General features: G+C 40.7%; 2 protein-coding genes across 5 annotated transcripts in view; one reads left to right on the forward strand and one right to left on the reverse strand.

Moving 5' to 3' along the window:
• Positions 1 to 18646, reverse strand: part of MANBAL (mannosidase beta like) — a 296121-nt gene that overhangs the window by 186575 nt on the left and 90900 nt on the right. The window lies entirely within an intron of this gene.
• The window catches only part of RBL1 (RB transcriptional corepressor like 1), a 60768-nt gene continuing 48401 nt past the window's right edge, over positions 6280 to 18646 (forward strand). The window contains exons 1-5 of one of the 4 annotated variants that reach the window (XM_019458554.2): positions 6280 to 6738; positions 11273 to 11406; positions 17767 to 17967; positions 18333 to 18397; positions 18500 to 18628. In XM_019458554.2, coding sequence (XP_019314099.2) covers positions 6583 to 6738; positions 11273 to 11406; positions 17767 to 17967; positions 18333 to 18397; positions 18500 to 18628 — 685 coding nt within the window. In that variant the 5' untranslated portion in view covers positions 6280 to 6582. The remainder of the gene's footprint in view (positions 6739 to 11272; positions 11407 to 17766; positions 17968 to 18332; positions 18398 to 18499; positions 18629 to 18646) is intronic. The other 3 variants (XM_019458551.2, XM_019458552.2, XM_019458553.2) reach the window with 3 other exon arrangements.

Below are 18646 nucleotides of genomic sequence, written 5' to 3' on the forward strand. Positions count from 1 at the left end.
TAAGATGTGGAAGTGAAGATTAGCGTCAGGTGTTTCTGGTGCGGTAGGAAAATAGTAAAGGAAATAGTAAGTTACAATGTTATTTGTATGGAAGTTTCACATATTTTTTTCCCTTGCATTAGTTGTATAATTTAGACATTATGGTTATTGTCATTTTACAGATGAGGAAACAGGCTCAGAGAGGTTAAAGAACTTGCCAGAGAGCACAGAATCAGTAAGTAGCATTACTAGGACTTAAACTCAAGTCTCTTGATTCTAATTCTCTGTACTTTCTTTGGTAGCTCCATAGGGAACAGCCTTAGCTATTTCAAAGTTTCTCTAAACTGAATGAGGAAATTGAAATGAGGCAAGAAGCAACAGGTATAATCTCACCAAGACTGTTTGCTATTACTGTCTTTGAATGTTACATACATCTCTCTCATATGGTTTGATTTTCCATCAGGTTCCTCTGCTTTGGGCTAATATCTGGGGTGATTTTTAGTTAATAATGTTCAGCTTCCCTGGGATTAAGGGTGAGCAAGATTATTCTAGGTATGCATGGGTTCAGGAAACAAAAATGATCATAAGTTTTGGTCCTAGGTAGAATTAAGTCTGTGTCAGGGTAATCTCTTAAAGGAAAACTTAAAATGCCATCCTGAAATATCTTCTTGTGACCAAATTGAGTGCGCTAGACATAGATTTTGATGGATAAAGACCTTAGAATTACATTTTTAAGTTAAATTGGACTTTTTGGCTTCTTGTTTCCTTATCCAAAGTCCAAAGGAAGAGGAGCAAAAATCACTTAACTGCCCTTGTGAGCAAGACTGGTACTACTTTCCTGGGAGGGACCCAACTCACGAACCACCACTTTAGTTTTTCTTTTCAGGAACAAGAATAGGAAGAATGACGAGGTCAGGTTATGCTCCTCCCCACAACTATCAACTGCTTTTTTTTCCGACAGTTAAAAGGTTAGGTGGGTAGTTTTTCATTAGAGGAGCATGTGTGTGCACACCAAGTACCTGCTTAGGGCACAACATAGCTGGGGACAAAAAAATAATTTTTTGAAAGAATTACAAAATGAAATAGCCATGTTGGAAAAAACAATCAGAACTTTGTTACACTTTCTTTTTGTTTTTTGTTGGTGTTGTACTTATTTTGTTTAGAATTGTTTCTATTTTAAATTACATCTGGAGGAGGTACACGGTAAATGTTTTAGTTTTGGAGCCTCTAAAGGCCTTAAGAGGTTCTGGACGCATGCTCTGGAGAATTCTGAAATATTAAACACCAGGGAGGCTAATCATAGGGCCCTATCACACAGTGGAATCAAAGCAGAGACAACTTTCACAATGTATCTGGATTCAGTACCCATACTTCATTCTCTATTCGAAATTCAGTGTAGTGTTAAATGGGAATACCACTGGATAATAAGAAAAAATAAAAACCAACATGAATCCTGATAAAAAGCAGGGAGAGCATACTGATGAAAGAAAAAAAAAAACCATGTAGGTGAGGCTGGATGTGACAGACATGTCCCCAATGCTCAATGCTGAGCTGTCTAAATCTGATTCAATTTATAATAGTGAACCCCTGAAGAGTTCTGAGAAAGAAAGTGACATGGTGTAAATGTTGCTTGAGAAAAACTGGTCTAGTAACTAAACATAAGATGGATTGGAAGAGAAAACAAAATGTTGAAAGACAACCAGAAACCTGGTGGAGGAGGAATCCACAAGATTCAGTGACTAGGTGTAGGGCATGGAGTGGTGACTAAGAGGGAAGCATGGCTGGTTTTGCCGGGGCAGGGGGGTTGGTGACTACGGCAGTACTGTTTATTGAAAAGCAATGACATAGTTTAGTTACAGTCCAAAAGAGGAGGAAAAAAAAGAGTACTGTTTAAATAATGCTTTATTTCATAAGGGAAATAAAGGAACATAAAGAGTTTTTTCCTTTCATCTTGGCCTCACTGCCAAGGCATGTACTTTCTAATAATTCGGTTTAGAACATTTGAAAGAATTACAACATGGCAAAAGAAAGTCATAAAAGTAAGTCATTGATGGGGCGCCTGGGTGGCTCAGTCGGTTTAAGCGTCCAACTTCGGCTCAGGTCACGATCTCGCGGTTCGTGGGTTTGAGCCCCACGTCAGGCTCTGTGCTGACAGCTCAGAGTCTGGAGCCTGCTTTGGATTCTGTGTCTCCCTCTCTCTCTCTGCCCCTCCCCCGCTCATGCTCTGTCTCTCTCGCTGTCTCTCAAAAAATAAATAAACGTTAAAAAAAAAAGTAAGTCATTGATTTAATGTAAAAGGTGACAGATCAGGTGAATCAAAAGATAGGAGATGAAAGTGGAAGGCTTTACATAGACAGGATAGGACTTACTGAAAATCCAAAGTTAGAGCCTAGATCCAGTCGTAGAAAGAAGGAAAAATGTGTGTTTCCCAATTTTTCTTTGCTGGATGACATTTGAAAGGTGCTGCTTTTGTTTCTTGGATCATTTTTAAGCCAGCAGCGCCCCTCAGTTCAAGTCTGGATGTTCTGAAAGTCACATCAAAGGAAGAATCAGTATCTTGCACAAAGCAGGCATTCAGTAGACATCGTGGAATGAAGAAATTAAGGATTTTCAGGACTCAGTATACATGAAGTGAGAAAAGAATCAGGAGAATCAAATCCAGTAGCAAAGATGAAATGGGCTAGAGTCCATATGCTGCAACTCAATGAAAGCTAAACTACTAGAGAAATGAAAAATGAGGCAGTGAGTCTCTGGTTTGGTTTGTAATTCCTGAAGCTCTTTCCTTTTATCTTGGTTTCTTTTGAGGTCAGAATCACCCTCTGCAGTTTAGATCTGGATAAAAAAGTGATTAGTTATGACAAAGGCAAAAAACTTGACATTTCTCAGCTCTTGTGATCCTATCCAGGACCAACTATGAAAGCCAGGATCCCATGGGGCAGAGTTAGTTTTATTCTATTTTTCCTCAAAAACTTACGACCAAAATGTTTGCATTTGACAGACCAAGTGATATTTCTCAACAGTTGTTCCAAACAAACCTTTACCACTCTCAACTCCCTACTGCATGTTGCTCTACTTTGCACTCAGCAGAGCACCTAGCAGTTCTGCTTAATCTAGATGTAAGGTGATAACCTTGCAGACAAGAGCTACCTAGAAAAAAACCCAGGCTCTGGATTCTTGGGTTGGCCAGCTTTTCCAGGGCCTGGCTAAATCAATGATCTCTTTATCTTCAGTCTCTCTCTGCCTGCCCCTGTTGCTGATTATTCACATACTTGTGTTTCCCCTATCCTAGAAAATTCCCTTCCTTTTGCCTCTCCACCACAAAACTTCTTAGAAGCTTTTATTTCCTACTTCCAACTTTCTGACCTTCCTCCCTTTAGCCCCTCAGCCACAGTATTCTGGCTTCCACTCTCACCGTGCCAAAGAAAACTGCTCTGGCAAAGGTCACAAAAAACATGAATGATAAGATATGAGGTCTTCTTTGAATTCTATTTTAATTCTCTGCGGTGTTGGCCTCTATGGAATACTTCTTTCCTGGCCTCTGAGATACCACTCCTTTATTTTTATACCTGTTTAGAAGTTTAATTCATTCATTCCTCAAATTCTGCCCATCTCTGAAATGTAGGTGTTCCTAAAGGTTCTACCCTGGAATCTCTTCTCATGCCAACACACCCCCTACCTGCTCTGTTAGCATCAGGAATTGCCTGAATATTCCCAATTCCTCATATCCGGGCTGTCCCCACTCCTGTAGCTCTCTCCTCAATAAGCATAGGTTAATCAGAAAACAAATGAGCCACTACAAGACGAATTTCACCCATTAGCTCCACTAATCCTGACATTTCTTTACTGACACACCCCTTGGCACTGGAGACAGACCTCCCCTCAACCACCCATACCAGCCCTCTAAGTAAATAAAAACCAATGGGAGGAGATTCTCTGTGCAGACACTATGTGCCAACATTCCCTCCAGAGATAATGAGATGGTCCTAAAGTCAGCTGCAGTAGTAGCTTCTAGAAGGAAGGAGAGAGTTGGAAGTACCACATGGGTGTTTCAGTTTGATTTTGAGTTTGAGGGGTAAGAGGAGTTTGAGTTTTTCTCCTTTGAGACCTGGCTTGCAGCTGGTTCCCAAATCCCACCCCTCTGCATGTGTGGACAGTGTAGAAGACTGAGAAATTGTCAGGAGAGAGGAGAAAGGGGCTACCTTCCAGGTTCCAACAGCCTCCTCTTAAACTTCCTGCAAGCATCCCAAACACAGCTGCTCTGCGACTGAGCTCATCCCTCTGCTTGCACTCCCATTCCAGGAAACCGCATCACCTTTCACCCTCTTGGCCTAGATGGAAACTTCTGTTTGGGGGGGGACTTCCCTTGTTATGCCCAGAATTCGTGATCCCCAAATACCGCCAGGGAGCTGAGTCCGATATAAAAGCAAAAGAGCCTTTATTCGAGCTAGCTCAAGCTCAATCCCTTACCTGCACCGACGCAGCGGTGAGATACCAGGGAGAGAGATCGAGTTTCAAAAGGACAAAGGTTTTATTGGGGCCTAGGGGCAGTTGGTGAGGTAATGGCTATGGCCTCAGCCGATTGGCTGGGGAAGGGTCCGAGTCCTGTTAGGCAGGTGGGGGGGCGGGGGGGGGGGTTACTCAAGGGGAGGAGGTGTGGTCAAGGTGAAGGACACAGAACAAGATGGAGTCGGCCGGCATAGGCCCGCCCTTTCACCCTCTTTAGCAGTGTCCCATTCAGTCCTGAGGCAGCGACCTCTCTTCAGACTGGCTCCTTCCAATGCTGGACCAGCCCCCTGCCATCTCCATACCTCTGGTCTCTACCCCATCCAATCTGTGTCCCACTGTAGCCAGAGGGACGTTCTCAGAACATATATGGATCACTCCTTACCTCCTTTCATTAAAACCCGCCACCGATGGGGCGCCTGGTGGCTCAGTTGGTTAAGCGTCTGACTCTTGATCTCGGCTGAGGTCATGATCTCACAGTTTTGTGAGTTTGAGCCTCGAGTCAGGCTCTGCACTGGCAGCACGGAGCCTGCTTGGGATTCTCTCCCTCCCACTCTCCGTCTCAAAATAAATAAACATTTGAAAAACACACTGACAATGTCCAGGCTTTCGGTGGGGCTTATGAGGTCCTTTGCAACCTACCTTGACTTGTCTTCCATTTTCATCTCTGGTGACTCCTTCCCTCACCCAAGCATCAATGGACATTTTGTAATTTTTCAAGTACTATGAGCCAGGCACTAATCTAAACATTGTAATACTGTGAACATGGGAAAAAAAAAAAAAAAGGCCCCTGCTTTCATTCAAGTCACATTTTAGTAGGAAGAGCCAGTGAATAAACAAGATAATGTCAATTGTGATATGGTACTATGAGACAATGAAAAGGAGTGTTGGCTGGAGGGTCAGCTATTTTACATACAGTGCTCAGGAATGGCCTGAGAAGTTTATGTTTAGTTGAACTTGAACCAGGAGGAGGAGCCAGACAAGCAAAGACCTGATGTTGAGTATTTGGGGCTCTTTGAACAGCATGTGAGAAAGGCCTTGAGGCAAGAACTAGCTTGACAGCATGGCATTTTCAAGGTTCCAAAACAAAGCAGTTAGGCTGCACCTTATTATATACTCGTGCGGGGGCAATGAGGTGAGGCCAGATCACAAGGAATTTGGATACTATTTTAAGGGCAAGAGGAATCTTTGAAAGATTTTGAGTAGAGTGACATGCTCTGGATCACTCTGGCTCTTCCTGCAGAAGGGGTTTTGGTGGAGCAGAAGGGGAAGCGTGGAGACCCGTTCCGTGCCTTAAGGCTTATGCTCAGGCCATTTCTAAGCCTGGAATGACTGTCTTGACTAGGACGGTTCCCAGGGTCATTGATTACTGCAATTCTCTCAGCCCAGGTCTAGCCTGGTTTAGCAACCGAGAAGAGACAAGGAGTAGTTCCCTGACATCCCTGCCTCTCCAGCCCTTCAGTCATTCAACAGACCACTCACTGGCCGCTGGAGACAGGAATCCCGAGGCCTCCCGCTGTCACGAGACCACTTTTTTCAGTTCGTGCCTCGGTCTCTTATCAAGGGGCAAGTCTGAGACGAAGTTTGGCGAGGCAGTGGAAAACACACGCCCATGGGTTAGTGGTACAGAGGAGGCTCCTCCCGAAGACGATCGAGGAGACCACCTCACAAGAGACAGCTCCGTCGAAGCCGAAGAGCTGCCGAGACCCGGGCAGCGCCGCGGCCGTCAAGGCAGGATATGGACTACAATTCCCAGCAGCCTCTGCGCGCGGCTGCCGATCCCTCCGCAACAACTTGCTGCGCTGGCTGTGCCACTCGCAGCCCGACAAAGACCACGCCCAGGGTGTTTTTGTTTTTGTTTTTTTCCCCAGGAATTGAGATCCATCTTCTTATCACACATCTCCAGAGAGAGGCCACTGGGCGCCCTGTAGGAGAAACGGACTTTTTTGAGGGGAAACGCGGATGCAGACTGTCGGAGAGACGTCGTGCTAAAGTCACCGACTTTCGCGCGCTTTGGCGCAGGGGGTTGTGGGTAGCGCGCCCAGAAAACGAGAAAGGAGCCGGGGGGCCGTGGCTGCGCCGCCCGCAGGGCCTGAGGGGATGTTCGAGGACGAGCCCCACGCTGAGGGGGCGGCGGTGCTTGCCGCCGCCGGAGAGGCGCTGCAGGCTCTGTGCCAGGAGCTGAACCTGGACGAGGGGAGCGCGGCCGAAGCCCTGGACGACTTCACCGCCATCCGGGGCAACTACAGCCTAGAGGTGAGCGGCGGCAGGTGGGGCGGCCGGACCAGACCCCTGCCAGGCCCCACCCTCGCCCCGCCCCTACCCCACCCTGTGGGGCGGTGGGAGTTTCCCCGCCGGGAAGGGTCGCTGCCCAGCCGGGAGCAGAGGAGTGCGAAGCTGGAAGGGCGGGTGTAGACCAATCTATCCGTTTTCTTTCTGAGGCGGGAAACCGAAGTCCGGAAGAGGAGCGGAGGGTCACACGTCACTCCGGGGTCCCCTAGACTCCAGACCAGCTTCCCTCCGCCCCGTCGAGCGCCGCAGACGTCGTGATAGTGCCCGTAAATCTGTTAAAAAACCAAATGCCATAATGGTAAAAGCTAAAGTGAAGTTAATGCTACACCACTGCCCAGCTCTTTAAATCTGTTGTCTCACTTAGTTCTCACCACGACCCTGGGAACCCGACCTGGGATCGCCATTCCACGAAAGGGCTTAAGCTTTGGCCTCCACCCTTTGGCCTCGTCCGGGCGGAGGTGTGGGGTGCTCGCTTTGAAGAAAGGCTCTCAGCCCCAGCTTGCTCCTGTGTCCGTATCCTGATGCTTAGCACAGGGCCTGGTTCTGGATAAAATAAGTGTAAACCATCATTAGATTCTTCCCAACCATTCTTGCATTGAGTCCTCCCCCACCGCCCTGTGAATATGGGAGGGCCGAATTATACCTGCTTTCCAGGTAATAATATCAAGGCCCAGAGAAGGGTCTTCCTCAGGGTCGTTCTGCTAATTATTATAGGAATCCAGACAAGGAATGCAGTGTAGAGATGGCGTTGCGGCGGAATGTATTTCATTATATTTAAATTCAGAGGTTTTGTTTCATGATCCAAGGGGTCTAGACACACACACACACACACACACACACACACACAGTGCTCCACCGACTCACCACCCAGTGAAATAATTAATTGGTGGGTTTGGAAGCATATAGTTGGATATTTGAAATTGAGTATGTGTGTCTGTATATGAGGGAAAAATACCTAAGAGACACTCTTCGTATGTCTCTACGGTAGGACTATTGCAGACTGGATAAAGGACAGTGACCTGCATCCATGAGTGGCATGACTGGAAAGCTGAAGGAGGAATAAGAAAGGGAGATTATGAATTATGGCCACTCAGTGAAAAGAAACTAATTTCTAAAAGCCCAAGACAGTGTTTCCGACATCCCAAGTCCTCTTTTGGTCTGTCGCTGAATAAGCATTTACTGTGCAAACTGGTCAGGGCATTAAACTGGACACCTCTTTCAGATTCTTGAACATGCCAAGTTTCTTCCCACTTGTGTACTTTCTTCACGCCACACCCTCTGCCTGGAAACTTTTCCCACTCACCAACAGGCAAATTGGAGAACTAAATCTCCAGTTAGGGGAAGTTAATCAGGACATCTTGAAGGTTTGATTTAGAGAGCACAGATCTGTGAATTAAGATTTGGTGAGGGTTTATTCTGTCCAGAGTCTTTTATATTCTTCCTCTTCTTTTATTTTTTAAATTAACTTATCTATTTGAGAGAGAGCACGAGCAGGGAGGGGCAGAGAGAGAATCCCAAGCAGGCTGCACACTTACAGCGCAGAGCCGGAATCAGGCTCCATCCCACCAACCATGAGATCATGACCTGCACCCAGAAGCAAGAGTTGGACACTCAACCAACTTAGCCACCCAGCCGCCCCTCCTTTTTTTTTCTCTTTTGTTTGTTTTCGGTGAAAGACTCTTAGAGTAGGTATTTTCATAGATCTACTGGTTTTTATAAGGCAATCTTTAAAAAAAAATTTTTAAGAGAGAGATCATGCACGCAAGCAGGGGAGGGGCAGAGAGAGAGAGGGACAGAGGTTCTGAAGATGTGGGGCTGGAGGGACTGAGATGTGGGGCTGGAACACGTGAACTTCGAGATCATGACCTGAGCCTAAGTCAGACACTTAACCAGTTGAGTCACCCAGGTGCCCCTCTGTTGTTAAGAAGCCCTGTCCCCAGCTTCCTGCCTGTCAGTATGCCTGACAACTTCCTGCTTACATTTCTCCCTTGCCTTTCCCTCTTACATTTTGGTGTCTCCCTCTGTGAATCCTTCTCTGACCTCCACTTAACATCAGTTATTATGCTATAGTCTCTCACACTTTATCTTCGATTCTTACAGCATGTCTCATCAATTATAGATCATGGTTTTCTGTTCCTTTTCTTAACTCTAAATTTGTAATTCAATGAGGTCAGAAACCATCATTGCATTTCTAAGGTCTAGCATCAGAATAAATAATAAAGATGACTTTTTTCTTTTCTTTTTTTTTTTTTTAGGAAAAAGAAGCAAGAATTTCAGTACTTATTTTCTTTATCTCTATGGTGTTTTCATCTAGTAACCTGTATCGAATGGCTCTTTTTTTTTTTTTAACGTTTATTTTTAAGAGAGAGAGAGAGAGCATGCGCGACTGGGGGAGGGGCAGAGAGAGGGGGAGACACAGAATCTGAAGCAGGCTTTAGGCTCTGAGCTGTCAGCACATAGCCCAATGTGGGGCTCAAACCCACGAAGCACAAGATCATGACCTGAGATGAAGTCAGATGCTTCACCGACTGAGCTACCCAGGTGCCCCTCCAGTGGCTCTTGTAATACTTGGATGCTATTCCCAAATAATTGGTTAATCAAGGCTTCTAAAATTATCCAAACTTAAGCTTACTGCCTCATTTAATACCTTGAGCAAATAAGATTTCTCACTACTTTAAGGTAGTAACACTGGGCTTTAACTCTATTGGTGCCCACCCCATTTCTGCCCACCGCTTTTGGATTACTACAAGAAATCTTTCCATGTTTTTATCCTTCTAGAATCTGGTCTTAAAGAGGATCTGTAGAATAGTAAATAGGAACAGTAATATGTTGTGCTGTATTGTGTCTAATTCTTAAACCTTAAAATCCATATATAGTTCAGTAGTAAACTTATAAAGTGATTTTAAGGGGCACCTGGGTGACTTAGTCGAGTGTCTGACTCTTGATCTTGGCTCAGATCATGATTTTACGCTGTTTGTAGGATCAAGCCCTATGTCAGGCTCTGCGCTAATGCAAAGCCTGCTTGGGATTCTCTCTCCCTCTCTCTGCCCCTCCCCCACTGGCATGCATACTCTCTCTCTCAAAATAAATAAACTTCACAAAAAATAATAGGGATGCCTGGGTGGCTCAGTTGGTTGAGCATCTGACTTTGGCTTGAGTCATGATCTCGTGGTTCATGGGTTCAAGCCCTTCATTAGGCTCTGTGCTGACAGTGCAGAGCCTGGAGCCTGCTTCGGATTCTGTGTCTCCCTGTCTCTGCCCCTCTCCCATTCGGGCTCTGTCTCTCTCTCTCTCTCTCTCTCTCTCAAAAGTAGGTAAACATTAATAATAATAAAGTGATTCTAACTTGGGAGATATCTCAAGTCTAAAGCAGACAAGTGTTGAATTACCAAATGTCATCTTTTTTATAGCATTATAAATTGAGATATCTGCTAAAATAGGCTAAATTACTATTTTAAAGATTGGGTAAATATGGGTGCTCGGGTGGCTGAGTCAGTTGAACATCTGACTCTTGATTTCGGCTCAGGTTGTGATCCCAGGGTTGTGGCTTCAAGCCCTTTGTCAGGCTCTTCACTGAGCGTGGAACATCTTCAGATTCTCCCTCCTCCTCCCTCTCTCCTTTCCTCCTCCTCTCCCTCCTCCTCCCTCTCGCCCTCCTTCTCTCCCTCTACCCCACTCCCCTGCTCATGCTCTCTCTTTCTCTCTAAAATAAAAAATTTTTTTAAAGATTAGGTAAATAATTCCCCAAATTTTTACCTAACAAAAATGACAGTCTCCTTTATGTTGCTTGAGATAGATATGAACTTTTTATGTGTCTCCCTGGCCATCTTTCTACTCAGTACTTTCCTTTCTCTGACAAACTGGTTAAAGAAGAAACATAAGGGGCGCCTGGGTGGCGCAGTCGGTTAAGTGTCCGACTTCAGCCAGGTCACGATCTCACGGTCCGCGGTCCGTGAGTTCAAGCCCCGCGTCAGGCTCTGGGCTGATGGCTCGGAGCCTGGAGCCTGTTTCCGATTCTGTGTCTCCCTCTCTCTCTGCCCCTCCCCTGTTCATGCTCTGTCTCTCTCTGTCCCAAAAATAAATAAAACAAAAAACAAAACAAAAAAAAAAAAAACAAAAAAAAAAGAAACATAAAATTAACATGGTGGAAAGGAACTTAAGCATCTTCAAGGCCATGACTCACCGGTGTTATAAAATTGAGAAAGCCAGTGCTGAGAAATTTTAAGAGAACTCTTTGTATAATATTAGATTTGGGGTGTAGATGAAAGATCTGTTTTTAGACTAATGCTGATTTAGCATCTTACACAGGACTGATGTAAGGAGTTTTATACCCATTACTGCAAAACTAAGCTTCGTGACCTTGGGCAAATATCTTCATCACTTTGGCCTGTTATATACATAATGTAAGATCAGACAATTCCAAGATCTTTTTTTGGTTCTAGAATTCAAGCATTTTAACATAATACATCCATTTTACTGTTTGTCTTTTGCCTGCCAGGGAGAAGTTATACACTGGTTGGCATGTTCGTTATATGTTGCATGCCGCAAAAGCATTATTCCTACTGTTGGGAAGGGTATCATGGAAGGAAATTGTGTTTCACTTACCAGAATACTACGTTCAGCTAAATTAAGGTAAAGCACTTTGATTTTTCAAACACTGTTTTATAAGTCCTAAATTTAGCTTTAGAATTTAATTTCTGTTTAACTCTATTCCATTTTAAGTTTGTTATCCTATAGGTCTCCTTTTCCAATTCTCACATTATTCCATTGCCCCTTTTCCTCAAATTCTGACTTCAGAGGTCTCTGTACTAAATCTTTTTTATCTGTAGCTTTTTTTATTAATTTTTTTAAATTTGGAGACAATTTCAAGCTTTCAGAAAAGTTGCAAAAATAAGGAAAGTAGAAAGAACACCCAGATACCCTTGACCCAAATTCACCTATTGACATTTTACTCCATTTGCTTTGTCATTTGATCTTTCTCAAAAAGTTTTTCCTCAACTATTTCAAAGTAAGTAACGTACATTATAGCCCTTTGTCCCTAAATAGTTCAGTGTATAAACTTAGATAACTACAACAGTTATCAACTTCAGCAAAGTTAACATTGATACAATAATTTAATCTATTATCTCTATTCTAGTTTTATTAGTTGATCCAATAATGGTCTTTATAGCAGCTTTTTAAAAGAACAATTTCCAATCTAGGATCAGTTATTACATTCACTTATCATGTCAGTTTAGTTTCCTTTAATCAGGAATATTTCCACAGCAAGAATATAGTCCACAACCACCTTACCCCCCACTTTTAAAAAAAAATTTTTTTTAATGTTTATTTTTGAGAGAGAGAAAGACAAAGTGCTAGTAGGGGAGGGGCAGAGAGAGAGGGAGACATAGGGTCTGAGTAGGCTCCAGGCTTGGAGCTGTCAGCACAGAGCCCGTTGTGGGTCTCAAACTCATGAACTATGAGATCATGACCTGAGCTGAAGTTAGATGCTTAACCAACTGGAGCCACCCAGGCACCCCAATTACCTCCTCCTTTTTAATAGATTACTCCTCATTTTGGATTTGTCTCATATTTTCTTATACTTAGAAGCAAGTTACATATCCCCAGATAGAAAACTACATAAGTAGTTTTGTGTCTTCACTATATTACATCTGGAGGCACAATATCCACCTGCTTCTCTTTGGTGATGTTAATTTTGATTATCTGCTAAAGGTGTTGTCTTGTTTTTCTACCGTATAGTTAATATTTTTTACCTTGCAACAGGTAAGCAATCAGAAGGTCTTAGCTATAGCTTTTACTTGCTCTAGTATTAATCATGTGGAACTATTTGCCTGGATACAAAACAAAAGAAATGGAGTGAACCAGATATAGATGGTAGTGTTCTCAGTTTCTGGGATTTTCTACCCATGACAAGACTACTTGAGGTTGTTGTCTATTTGCTGTCATGGGTTTCCAGCATGGAAGAGAAACAAACTTTGAAAGACCTATCCAGGGAGAGCAATTAGGTTTCAATTCATGCTAAATTAAAAACCAAAATTTTTTTTTCTCAGAACAATTTTAGTTTTCGTAAGTGGAAAAATAGTGCATTAAAGACAAAATTTTTCCCTGAGGCAGTTTTTAAAACTTTAATAGGTATCAATTTTTGTCATTAGTGATAAAAATAAAATGAAAGTATAATTAAGATTGAATTCACATAATTTTTTTAATTGAGCAGAATATCCCTCTTCATTGTAATATAAAATAATCTGACTTTTCTATCAGTGTTTCTCATTATTGACCATATAAAAATTTTTAAATATTTAGAAAATTAGGTTATTGGGGAAACTGAACCAAAAAGAAGAACTTAAAATTTAGAGCAGTATAAGTATATGGTAAAAATTTCAAATAACGAAAACATTCTGGAGATGTATGGTGGTGATGGTTGCACGTTGGGAATGTACTTAATGTACACTTAAAAATGGTTAAAATGGTAAGTTTTCTGTTATGTATACTTTTACCATCATTTTTTAAAAGGTTCACAAATTTTCAAATAATACAGAAGGTTTAAAAATGTAAAGATACCTCTTTCTTTTTTTTCCTCATTCCCCAGAATTAACCACTTAAACAATTTACTGTTAATAACTTATTAAACAGAAAAAAAAGCCTGTTTTTTAGTGTTTTGGTTGTTTTTTAAAACATAAATGCAATCCCACTATGTATTATTTTGCAGTTGCTTTTCTTAATATTCTGGTAATCCTTCCATATCACCATAAGTAGCTCTTCCTTACTCTAGGATTTAGGGTGTAAGGATGTTTCATATAGTTAGCCAACCCCTTATCAATGACCATTTAGGTTGTATCCAGTTCTTTGTGGTAATACACAGCTGAACATCATTGTGAAAATGTATTTCCGCTAAATTTCTAAAAATGTAGCGAAGGGTCAAAAGGTACTAGTTTTTTTAATGTAGATTGATAGAAATTAAAAAAAAATTTTTTTTTAATGTTTATTTTTGAGAGAGAGTGAGCAGGGGAGGGGCAGAGAGAGAGGGAGATAGAGAATTCAAAGCAGGCAAAGCCTGTCAGCACAAAGCCCAGTGTGGGGCTTGAGCCAACCAAACTTGACATCATGACCTGAGCCAAAGTCGGGCACTCAACCAACTGAGCCACCCAGGTGCCCCTGATATAAATTTTTTCAGGTGTCAGATTCTGAACTACTAAAAGAGCATAGACCAGCTTCATCATGTTCAGACAAATAAAAAAGAATTACAAGTGATGTTATTATTTACATTGATTTATAATAATTTGGGCTATTTTCACAGTTTGAACTTTAAGGATAATTTTAAATGATTAAATCCTTTTTTTTTTTTTTTAATGTTTATTTATTTTGGTCATGGGGGAGAGAATCCCAAGTAGGCTCTGCGCTGTCAGCACAGAGCCCTACATGGGGCTTGGTCCCACGAACCATGAGATCATGACCTGAGCCAAAGCCAAGAGTCAGACATTTAACCGACTGAGCCACCCAGGTGCCCCTGATTATTCTCATCAAATATTGCTCATAAATCATACTGCAAAATACTGTGCAAATGTAGATTCTAGATGTACATGTAAAACTAGAAAATTTTTATTGAGAAATTACCTGTATGGTAGGCACTTACTATATACTAAGGGTTTGTATTTTTTTATTCAGTTAATCCTCACAGTTAATCCCATGAAATGAATTTCATTTTACAGATAAGGAAACCAAGTCACCAAGAACTTAAATTACTTCCCAAAGGTTATACCCCTAGTAAGTGGCGGAGCCTCCCAAGTCCATGCTGTATTACATATGCATCCAGCCACAAATATTAGTATGTTTGTTTTGAACTGTATGTATATATTCAGCCTCAGTTTGTGAAAAAACTTAACCAAAGCAACTTTCAACTTAAAATGAGTTCCAACTAAAAATTTATTTGGCTATTAAGTGTAATATTAAAAAATAGTTACTGTTATATAATTTGAATTTTTATTTTGTCTGCATCTTATTGTATTAAGTATTGAGAAGTAATTTTTCCACATTTTTCACAAGTTTTTCAATAACTTGCGATTTAAATCAAGATGACATTCATTCATTATTTTCATGTTATAATAGAACCTGAATGAATATTTAGTTCATGAAAATTTTTTTTTCATAATTTTAATTGGAACATTGATGCTGTTAACTTTTTACACAATAATTTCTTTTTTATTTTTTGAGTGCCAGTAAAATTCAGTAGTGTGCTGCTATTGGGACGTATGCCCCATGTTTACCATCCCTACTCTATATTTGTTTTAGGGTGTGTGTGTGTGTGTGTGTGTGTGTGGTAAAATCTACATAACAAAATTTACCACATAACCAATTTTAAGTGAATATAGTTCGGTGGCATTAAATACATTTACATTGTGCAACCATCACCACTATCCATCTGCAGAACTTTTTCAGTTTCCCAAATTGAAACTCTGTAACAATTAAACAACAACTTCCTTCTTCTCCCTCCTCCTAGCCCTTGGCATGTGTCAGCACTTCATTCCTTTTTATGTCTGAATAATATTTACATTGCATGGATATATCACATTGTGTTTATCCACTTATTAGTTGATGGATACTTGAGTTCTTTGTACCTTTTGGCTATTATGAATAATGCTGCTATGAACAGTTGTGTACAACTTTTGGAGACATATATTCATTTGGGGGGTGGTGTATATGTATGAATGGAATTGTTGGATCATATGGGAATTCTATGTTTAACCTTTTGAGAAACTGTCAAGATTGTTTTCCAAAGTGCACGAGTTTACATTCCCACCAGCAGAGCTTGAGGGTTCCGTTTTACCACTACCCTTGCCAATACTTGTTATTATTTGTCTTTTTTATTATGGCATTCTAGTAGGCATGAAATGGTATCTTGTATTTCCCTGATGGCCAGTGATGTGGAGTTTCCTTTCATGTGCTTTTTGGAATGATGTTTTCTTTACAACAGAATCCCAATGAACAGGATAGTTTTGAAAGCTGTCAAGTTTACTTTGCTTCTTATTTTAGTTTTAAAAATCATAATCCTCGTTTAAGTAATAACAATGCTGTAAGGTTTTTTTTTTTTTTGTTTTCAGACATTTGATGTACTTTGTTCCACGATAGAACAGCCATTTTTGGGATAACAGTAAATACAGTGGATTTATATGGGGATGTGTTAGTCAAGCCCCTTGTTTATAAAAAAAACAGATACTAACTACCAACTTTGGCTAACTTAAGGAGAAGAGAAATTTACTGAAAGGATATTGAATAGCTGACAAAGTCTTTAGAATGACTTGAAAAAATAGACTTGGAAAATGTCCAGGAACAAAAGGAGCCTGGCTATAGCGAAAAGCATATCACAAAAATTTATCTAACAAGGACATGACTTGCATGATCATCAGTACCATCCCTGGACATTGCGACTGTATTTGCCCCTGAGAGCTAATTGATTGTAAGAATTAATCAGTTGTTGTGTTCTCTGTGCCACCAGCTCCATATTCAAAATCCCAAACATACATCAAAGACCTCAGGTTTTATGCCTTCACCCTAACTTCCAGTGAAGGTGATCTACCTAGCAGATGGCAAGATTCAAAATTGGGGAATTCCTCAAACAAAGGAAAGGATTTCACATGCTGAGCATCCCTGCCTCCCCAAACAAAGTCTCCTACAAGAGACTATAATCTGTCAGCCCAAATAAATATTTAGCAACCTGGCAATAATGTTTTTTGCTATTGTTTATAATCTTTTTTAAAATATTTATTTAATTTTGAGAGACAGAGAGAGAAAGCCAAGGAAAGGCTGAGAGAAAGGGAGAGAGAGAATCACAAGCAGATTCCAAGCTGTCAGCACAGAGCCTGACACGGGGCTCAGACTCACAAACCATGAGATCATGACCTGAGCTGAGATCACGAGTCAGTCGCTTAAGCATCCAACTTCGGCTCAGGTCATGATCTCACGGTTCGTGGGTTCGAGCCCCAGTCGGGCTCTGTGCTAACAGCTGAGAGCCTGGAGCCTGCTTCAGATTCAGTGTCTCCCTCTCTCTCTGCCCCTCTCCCACTCACACTCTGTATCTCTCTCTCTCTCTCTCTCTCTCTCAAAAATAAAGACTAAAAAAAAAAAAAATTTGTAAAAAAGACTCTTAGAGTCTCAGATTTCAATCAGCATATCTGGAGTTTGGGTACCTGTGGACAATTAGCTGATGATGTCTTCTATCAACTTTTTTTTTTTTCTTAAAGTATCATTCCAGGGGCCCCTGGGTGGCTCAGTCAGTAAAGCATGCAACTCTTGATCCTGGGGTTGTGAGTTCAAGCCCCACGTTGGGTGAAGAGATTACTTTTAAAATCTTTATAAAAAAAGTATTCTGTATATAGTGCTAGACACTTATATGGACCTTAGCACTACATATTTTCAATCTAAGACCATACTAACATGGGGACATAAAAAATGTACCCATAATTGAATAAGCCAGAAAGGTGGAGTAATAATCATTAAGTGATTTTCTGGATATGTACTACCTTCTTCGTTTATATTTGGTGGTAGAACCACACATTGGAACATGAACACTTGAATTTTATTCCTAAACTGTAGCTGTCTGGTGCTTTGTGATCAACTTCCAGAATCCACTACTTGGGAGATTATGTCTGTCCTCAAACTAATTTTGTGAACTCAACAATCTGTTGGTATTTACTCTGTAATGTATATACAAATTACTGTCTAGGTGCTGTAGGGAATAAAAGAAGTAGGTAGGTGTCATTGCCCCTTGCTTAGAAGACATTGATGTAATGACCATAATTCAAAATCTGCATTCCTATAGTGATTCTGGGAGTCAGAGTAATTTCATAGCACTTGGGAGCGAGATTTTTTGGTTGCTTTTTTTTTTTTTTTTTTGATAAATTTAGGTTTTTAGATAAAGATTTGTAGGCGTAAATAAAATGTTAACTTGTCCATTGTATGGACTCCTTTTAAAGTTGCTTTTTTTAATTTGTTTAGCTTAATACAGTTTTTTAATAAAATGAAGAAGTGGATGGACATGTCAAACCTGCCACAAGAATTTCGTGAACGTATAGAAAGGCTAGAAAGAAATTTTGAGGTGTCTACTGTAATTTTCAAAAAATTTGAGCCAATTTTTTTAGATATATTTCAAAATCCATATGAAGAGCTACCGAGGTTACCACGAAGCAGGAAGCAGAGGTGAGAACCTTAATCGTTATATAATTGATATAAAAAAAACATAAAGCTTAGGAAATTTGCATTTTTAAAGTCTGTTTTTTACCATAAGAATCCATTTGTGGAAAAAAAATTTTAAAAAACCCATTTATAATTACCGTATCTGGAAATTCAGGGTAATACTTATTTTTTTATGTTCTGATTATTTTGTGCAGACTAAAAAGGCTTATTTAAGTCCATTTAATGGACTGTAAATTGTCCTTTGTCAATGGAATTTTACATGTAATTTGACTTTCTAGTTATTTATGTTTGCTATTTCAATTTAAATGACAAATGTGGAGTGATATTTAGCAAATTAGTCAATTAAAAAGTACATTTTTTCTTTCTAGGAGGATTCCTTGCAGTGTTAAGGATCTCTTTAATTTCTGTTGGACCCTCTTTGTTTATACTAAGGGTAAGGTGATACTTTCAGTGGTTTTACATTTCTACTGTGAGCACTGGTTATTTGACATGAGAGGTTTCTGGTCTTCGTGTCTTTTTTTTTTTTCTTATAAAGGTAATTTTCGTATGATTGGAGATGATTTAGTAAACTCTTACCATTTACTTCTGTGCTGCTTGGATCTGATTTTTGCCAATGCCATTATATGCCCAAATAGACGAGATTTGTTAAACCCATCATTTAAAGGTAATAACCTTATTTATT

Source organism: Panthera pardus, unplaced genomic scaffold, assembly GCF_024362965.1.
Source record: "Panthera pardus isolate Hobbes unplaced genomic scaffold, ASM2436296v1 HiC_scaffold_25, whole genome shotgun sequence".
Classification (NCBI taxonomy): Eukaryota; Metazoa; Chordata; class Mammalia; order Carnivora; family Felidae; genus Panthera; species Panthera pardus.